General features: G+C 29.8%; 1 protein-coding gene across 1 annotated transcript in view; it reads right to left on the bottom strand.

The window, feature by feature from the left end:
- Positions 1-514: 514 nt before the first annotated feature.
- Positions 515-8,739, bottom strand: part of atms (RNA polymerase II-associated factor 1-like protein antimeros) — a 16,132-nt gene continuing 7,907 nt past the window's right edge. Inside the window, exons 6-10 of the mRNA XM_014420000.3 lie at positions 7,915-8,018; positions 6,777-7,019; positions 4,942-5,105; positions 4,491-4,841; positions 515-688 (exon numbers count right to left, since the gene is read on the bottom strand). Of these exons, the coding sequence (XP_014275486.1) occupies positions 621-688; positions 4,491-4,841; positions 4,942-5,105; positions 6,777-7,019; positions 7,915-8,018 (930 nt within the window). The 3' untranslated portion in view covers positions 515-620. The remainder of the gene's footprint in view (positions 689-4,490; positions 4,842-4,941; positions 5,106-6,776; positions 7,020-7,914; positions 8,019-8,739) is intronic.

Genomic DNA, 8,739 nt, shown 5'->3' with positions numbered 1-8,739 from the left:
AGTGTTCGGGAATGATAAAATCTTGTTCAAGAATTCATATTGAGATATGAATAAGAATTTTGTTTTTGTATTGGGGATAATACAATCTTATTCATATTTCAATATGAATTTTTGGACAAGAAACATTGTTTCTTACCTTACGTATTAATTACTGGATTCTGGTAGGTATAATTTGATAAGGATTCAAAATTGTGAACAATCCTCGGGCAGATTTTAAAATAATATTCAGAGATGTTAACTTTACAAAGGAAAAATATGAAGAAGTGTTTAGTTATCTACCCCATCCCAGCGAATCTTATGTCAAAGGTAAAATTAAGTGTGTATAAAAAGTAAGGGAAATTCAATATCTCACAAATATATCAAATTAAAATTTATCTCTTTTAAATATTGACTGCAGACACAATTAGCTTAGGATAATTTGGCTTATTTTGATCAATTTAGAAAAAAAAGTAACAATGGGTTAATGAAAATAAGAATGAAGGTAATAATATAATGCATACATAATAATAACATGAACATTATAAAAAATATATTTATATTTGTCCGACAATATTATTATGGTATGTACACGCACATTTATTATCTAATTTTTGAGCACACAACTCAGAATATATATGAAGTTAATCATCCTCTTCCTCACTTCCAGACTTGCTGGAACCGCTAGCAGAACTTCGAGAACTTCCTCCACCTATAATTATACATTAAAATTAGTTAGTTAAACTATGTATGTGTGTAGACAAGACATGAACCGAGATGTAATAGAATTATAGAGTGAAAAGACTAAGCATTTTCATTATTTCATTGTCCTCAGGTTACAAAAGAATTGATGTTTTAAGGGTGTACCCACATCCTCAGAGGAAAAACAGAAATGCAATCTGTACCGCTACAATCCATGAAGGGTTAAGGATGCAGTACTTTATAAGGAAGTAATATTATAAGACGTAATAAATATATATGTATATATACGTATAAGACATAATATATATATATATATATATATTTATTTATTTTTTTCAGTTAACTTTAAAACAAATTCTTGAAATTTGGGAACACGTCATACTGACATCATAAACAAAATTAAAAATAATCTGACGATACTTTCTGTATATAACAACAAGATTGAAATTGATTACAACAAAAAATAACATAAAGTTAAATTTTTTTTTTACTTAGGCACTTAGTCATATTTGGGAACATATAATATCTAATTATTCTTCATAAATCTGTTTAAATTACAATTACTAAGCCCAAATAGTATGTTCCACATAATAGTCATACCATACATGTTGAGTCCTGGTAATTTTAAATAATATTTCTTTTTATATCTATTAATAAATCCCAATCTGGAAAATGTTTATGTTGCAATCTATGATGTTATTGTAATTTGAAGAGAATGAAATAATGAACACTGAAGGTCTTAGCTCAATAATTTAATAACATAACAAACATCCAACTAATTTTGTAAAAGAAATATTAATTAATTCAAGTGATTCATAATTCTAGAAAACAATGCTTCTTTAAGGTAGATAAAATAATGCAAGTAGATAAAAATAGAATGATAATTAAATATAGTTATATTATACCCTACTGAACTATCATCCATTCAACGGTTTGTTTAAACTTATAAATAAATAAGGGTGCTTAGCAAAATGGCTTCGAGAAATTCCCTGACTTTCCAGATTTTTTTCTCTGAACAAGAAAAATTTATTTGAACGACAATATTTTTTATGTTATGAGATATATATTAAATTCTAATGATTAAAAAGAGCAAGGGTCTTATTCCTGTGGCATTTTCCTAAAATTTGTTTGTTTACTCTTCAATCCATTTCTCTGTTTCTTTCTTTCCTCCTCAGATTCCACAGGTACCAATACTATGTATTTAGATTTGTGCCGAGCATTTGTCAGGGCAGACATTCCTATCTACAAAATTAGCAATCCGGACTTAAAAACCTTTCTTGAGAAATACACATGCCGAGTAATGCCAAATGAAAGCACTTTAAGAAAAAAATTATATACGAAGAGACTTTAACAGCAATTTTGGATGGGTTGATTTGGATTTCTGTGCAGACTGTGTTGAGGCACCTTCAAAATCCTATTAGCTGAATTCTGAAATCCTCGAAAAATGTAACCATGAAACGATTGCAAGATTTGTCAACCAATCTGACTGTTGTTTGGCCTATGGGCATCACTCATGGTAAAGTTTTGTTGTTTTTTTCAGACGCAGCACCTTACATGAATAAAGCTGGTAATGCCCTTAAAGTTCTTTATCCAAAGATAGTTCATTTGACCTACCTGGCACACGCATTTCATGTCCAAATGTAGACAAGCTTGTGTCCACAGTAAAAAAAAATTTTTTTGAAGGCTCCCAGTTGTATTACTGTTTTTAAAGAAACACATCCTGACTTAGCTTTACCATTGGAACACGTGATAACACGATGAGGTACCTGGCTTGATGGAGCCCAATATTATTGTTTAAATTTTGAAAAAATTAAATACATAATATCAAAACTTAATGTTGAAGCCACTGCAGTAGAGAAAGCGAACAACTTGTTAACAATTAAATCAATAAAGACTGATTTGGCTTACATAAGTGCAAATGTGGTATTTCTATCCACCACAATTACAAAATTAGAAGAAAAGTACCTTCCACTGACGCAAAATTTAAAGACTGTGAACGAAGCAATAGAAAGACTGGAAAATATAGGTGGTGAAAACGGAGAAGTCATAAAGAAAAAGTACAGGACATGTTAAAAAAAAAATCAGGATATAAAAGCATTGAGTCCATTGGAACCATTCTCCTCGGAACAAATGATGACACAGCCGCTATGAATAATTGATTTCTTCCAAAGTTTTAAATATTTTTCTAGTTTTTTTTTCTTTTTAATAAGGATTATTCTTTATTTTCATTTATAATTCATTCTGAGTAATTATTAATCAATAAGTTTAATTACAATTACTAATTAATGTCTTGTTATTGAACAGCTATGTTTTCAAGTTCATTTTTTTGTAAATATTTTAACATAATTTCTTTAAAATATTATTCATATAATATATAATAAATACATATATATGTAACTTTTTTTATTATTTACATATTTTTTTTAAATATTTGACAATTTATTAGCACATATTTATGTACATATTTCGGATTTTTTAGCACATAAAAATCCTATCCCTACTTATAATATTACCTTACTTAATTTTTTTGAAGATCATAAAAATTGCAATAACATCTACTCGACTCCACCAATTTATTTTAAACTACTTTTTCTCCTGTACAATATAAAATAGAAAAGGTATTGATATGGTTTTAAAGAGTACAAATTTACCCTTCCAACCATTGCAGTAACTTTGGATTTGGATAACATAGTTATGAATATTTATGTGAGCATAAGACATTGTGAGAAAAAAAAAACTCCCATAAAATCAGGTCCAAAAATGTCTTAGTTTGGTTCTTAAGAGGGCTCCCTTGTTCCTAAGAAAAATTTTTGTGGCCTATTTTATTCAAAGCATCTTTTGGTTTTTATAAATTTTAATACATTTAAACTCATCTAACGTAGTTAGGCTAAACCTCAAAGGCTAACAAAAAAAATTTGATCTGAGACTAAATACCATGCAAATGCAGCTCTTAAGGAGTTTAATGTTTATTAAGAAACAAGAAAGATTAAAAAATGAAGAGATTCTTCAAAAAGTAAACATTAAAAGTCTAAGGGTTGAGACTTGAGACCCACTGATTGAAATGGAGCTGGGGGGGACACTTGGCCAGAATGAAAGACAATAGATGGACCAACGGTTGCACTGAGTGGATCCTGAGAGAAGACAGCTGGAAAAGGGGGCGACCACATCGCAGGTGGTGGGGTGAACTAACACAGTGTGTGGGCGAAAACAGGTGGCTTGTTGCTAGGGACAAATCCAGGTGGAAATAAGTTATAAAGAATATTTAGTTTTCCTTTTGGTATATGAATGGGAGGACTCTGTTTTGTTATTTATGTTTTTGTATATTTATCTATGTTTTTCTTTTTTCTATCCTGCTATAGCCAACTACTATACTGATGCCAATATTTATAATTGGGGGGATTTATAGTGAAAACTATCCTATTTTAATTTTTTAACTTATTTTAGGCAGAATATAACAGTAATATAAAAACTTACTAAAATTATAAAAAACATACTAGAAGATTGCTGATTGACTGTGAGTATTAATAAATGGAATATGGTCCAGGTGCAGTCAAATTAAACTCAAATAGTACAAAAATATTACTATTGAGTTTAATTTGACCGCACCCGGACCATATTCCATTTATAAAAAAACATATTTTTCTGCTCCCAGAGCAAACTGACGAGAGATTAAAAAAATAATTAGACACACACAGTGTCTCATATTTTGTGACCTATATCATAGTTTAATTGTGAAAATGTAGGTTGGAAGTGATATGTGTATGTAGGGATATATGTTATGAAAAAAAGCAACTAAGTAAAATAATACTGACCTGAAGCACTAGATTCTCCTTCACTTTCATCTCCACTTTTTTCACTACCACTCCCTTTTTCTTTTCCACTTTCTTCTTTATCATCTTTATCGCTGGCTTCCCGATCACTCTCTTCCTTATCAGAAGCTTCACTTTCAGCCTCTTTGTCACTTGCCTCATCTTTGTCACTATCATTTTCTTTACCACTAACATCCTCCTTACCGCTATCATTTTCTTTACCGCTACCATCCTCCTTACCACTTCCTTCATCTTTACCACTTCCTCCCTCCTTATCACTACCTTCTTCTTTGTCACTTTCATCACTATCTTTTTTGTTTGTTTTCTTTACTTCATCCTTCTTTTCTTCTTCACCTGAAAATGTAAAGCATCCATAATCAGAATTATTTAAAAAAATTATGTACAGTTGAATCTATAGATAATCTAAGAGGTTAAAATTAAACAAAAACTTTACCAGCACTTTCTTCTTCATCTTCTTCTTCGATCGGATGCTGAAGCTGCTTCTCCCTTTGACGGTGAATGTTGAATTCGTTAGCGTCCATTGGCCGATGTCTAACAACTAATCTAGTATTATTTGGAGCAGTACCAGCCTTTTGTCTTCTTTTACTCAACCGCACCCTTTAAAAGAAAAAAACAAAAACAAGTAGAATAGAATTTGTGATTTCAATTAAGTTTTAAAGAGCGTTATATACAATAGTGCCATCATAAGCTTATTTTACATAAAAAATGCAAGCCATTGTCATTTATTATTGTGGGTAGAAAATTTTGTTACAGAAATTAAATGCTAATAATAAAATATATTTATTCTGAATGAAATTTTTATTTTCATAATTAAAAGTGTATATATATTGAAAAAATTTGCAAATGGTAAACCATTTACAAAAAAATCAGTTCTCATTCGTCTGCTACTTGCAGAAATATATTATGCTATGTATATCTGACGAAAGTTATTTTATTAAGTAAGGAGTAGTTGATACTACAGTATTTTACAATTTGAGTTCAAGTTCTATATTTTCCATGGATGTAATGTGAAAGAACTTACATAATAAATTAAGTTTTATAAAAAAGGATAGTGTTATTTTATTGTGAGTAGACTGTACGATTTTAATCTTCTTTAACCATTAATTCAGGTTTGTTACCTTATACAGTTTCATTTCTTATTTTTTATTTATTAATGATTGTTGTAGCTTTCGCTATCCAGCACCATACTCATCTCAAAATTCTTCATTATTTCTTTTTATTTCAGGACGCCATGTATTAGAATACGTTAATCCAATGGCTATTATTTTAATTTTTACATATGAATATGTTGTACAGTCTATGAAGTTAGTAAGGTTGTTGCTGCCGTTGATGTATTTTCACCATGTAAATAATTGATGATGGATTAATGTATTCTGCAATACATGATGTCCTGCTATATGAAGTACAAACTAAGGATTCAGAGATGAGTATGGTGCAGGACACCGAAAGCTAAAGCATGTATAAATAAATAAAAAATAAGAAATGAGACTGTATAAGGTAATTAACCTGAATAAAGGAACATTTTAAAAATAGATTTTTGGTTTAGTAAATATTTTCAATAATGAAACTTTGTAATCAACCAGAAAAAAAAAAATTGATACTGCCTCGAAATTTAAGGTTTTATATTTCAAAATATATAAATTGAAAAAACTGAATATAATAGAATCCGTCTGTTCCTGGTTTTTTCCCGAAGCTATTTGACTGATTTGCCTTCCTCCCCCATCCTGTATCCGAGCTGTTATTTACAAACTAATGAAATTACCTATAGAAAAAAAATCCAAAAAAAGAAGTTGGATTATTATTATGTATTTGAGGAGGTTCCCATGGAAAAAGGCCAGTTTACTTCTTTTGTTAGTTTCTGGATTAATTTGAAAATTTTACATCTTCGAAAAATTCTAATAAGGATTCTAGATAATTAAATCGGTAACATTAGACCAACATTAGCAAATATATACAATTTTTGAATGGGACTTCCTTGAGCCCAAAGCTGTCAGGAAAATTGAATTAGAGGATGTTTTACTATTTGTTATTTATTGATATAATAAAATATTTAATCCAAATAACAAACAATTATCTAATAATTTGCAGCTTTTTAGATTTTTGATCACTAACATGATGTTTAATTAGGGCTGAAACATCCAAAAATAAATATGAAATTTATTAGCTTCATATTAAAACTAATTAATGTCTAATGATAATTATTGTAAAAACTATAAATAAAAAAAAAATTGCTATGATATTTTACCTTAGAGGTAAAGAATTACATACCTCGTTTCTAATTCATTATAGTAAACGCCATCATTCCTTATAACAAAGAAGTAATTTTCTTCATATCCTTTTGAAGCTTTAGTTTTCACGTTCCAATTATACTCTCTTGCTATTTTGTAGTCATACTCCTCCTCATCTTCATAATCAATACCATTTGTAAAATCTCTCCTCCGCTTTTCTAGAGTCGGCTCAGTAGGCAAGAAATAAGCTACAAATTGTTCTCCACTTTCATCCATAACACCTCTTGAATAGAATAAAAAAAAAAAAAAATTAAAAGTTGGTACCAGCCCTGATGATAATTTGTGGCTACAGAATAATGCTCAATAAAATAAAAGTAATTAAGTTACAATAATATTGATGGGTATTGTTGTACCTAGATTCTAGTGTACTTTGGATCAACCATTAATTTTTTCACAGATGTTGTTATCTATATGATAGAACTAGCAGGTTTGCTGATAAGAGTGTAAGCAATGAGAAGAGGGTTTCCTTACAGTTTAATGATTAGAGTGTAAGCAATGAGAAGAGGGGTTCCTTACACTAAATGTCCAATTCTTTTAGAGTTAAATAGAAATAGTTTTTTTTTAGCTCAAAGAGTAGCAACTCACGTTCTATTTAAATCACTAGTTATTGTGTACTTCACTATGCCATTTTTAGATTTCAAACAAAACCTAGATTATTGAGGAGATTTTAGAAAAATGCAACATCATGTACCTAGGATCGAAACAACTTCCTGTATCACTAATCAATTATCATTGTTATAAATGAGCACGAGTATAAATGGAAAAATCTGGTGGGGTGCCCTCATCGAAATGTAAACAATTTGACCTACCACCATGGTTAGAATAGGTTGGTTAACTGTAGATAACCCCTCTCCCCTGTATGTCAGAAATGACCAGGAAGGGGTTAAAAAAAACTCTACAAGACTAATAGTATTAGTTGGTACTTTATAATGAAACAGGGCCAAGGACAGAATCTTCCTCTTGTAATATCAAAAAGAAACATAAAAGAGTAAATTGTGATCCTAGGTACAAATGTCTCCCATACTACCTTTTTTGTTTAAATCAACTGGACTTAGTCTGAAGAATAATTTAATGCTATTCATCAAAGATGACAAAAAATAAATTTTATACCAAGTTACCTGATCATAGCTTGGGACATTTGTTCTAATTGAGCAGGTACAGTCTTTCCTATCGGTGCAGGGTCTGAATCAAACATAACTTGAGCACACGGATATTTCCATAACTGAAATCAAAATTAAAGAATAATAAATTAAAAAGAAGTCAAATAAAATGAGAACTTAACACAATAGTCCATAGCTAGTTTAGTAGGAAATTTTATATTTTATTGAAGAAAAAGTTGGTAATTTCCAACTTGGTACTTTTGCCATATGAAGATCAAAGCCAATTGCTTCAGTGTTAGTGAGAGTTGGTTAAACATTCAATATTCATTATCAGTTTTAATTATGGTGCACCTTAGATTCCAAAATTTGTCTCTACACAAAGATAATACGGTATATTCTGACGGTAACATTTGGATTTAATGGTTAGCAGTTACTCCCAGCTGTTACAGTGGGCCAGCACCAGTGAAAGTCAACCTTAAGCAAGAACTGCAGAGGTGATCAGTATAAAATATTCAGGCACGCTAAGCCTTTATTTATTTATAGTCCAAATCACCCTTATATGGTAAACTATAGGTTTACTAACCAAGCCAGTTTCGTATTCTAGGTAAAGGCTGAAACGACATCACAAAAATGACTAATTAATATCAATTTATTTTTTTGATAATAATTAAGGAAGTAATTCAATCGTCTACCAGTAACTATTTGACAATATATTTCATAGGGAAGACTATATATTAATAAAATTAATTAATGAATGGTCAAGCAGGCTTATTTATTTATTAGAATGATTTTTTATTTTCTCAAAGAATAAACCAAAAAGAAAGCAAGATTTTTTTTTTTATT

Source organism: Halyomorpha halys, unplaced genomic scaffold, assembly GCF_000696795.3.
Source record: "Halyomorpha halys isolate HHAL.00 unplaced genomic scaffold, Hhal_1.1 Scaffold257.1, whole genome shotgun sequence".
Taxonomy (NCBI): domain Eukaryota; kingdom Metazoa; phylum Arthropoda; class Insecta; order Hemiptera; family Pentatomidae; genus Halyomorpha; species Halyomorpha halys.
Note: the sequence above shows the minus strand (reverse complement) of the source record. Positions and strands in the feature narration are given on the sequence as shown.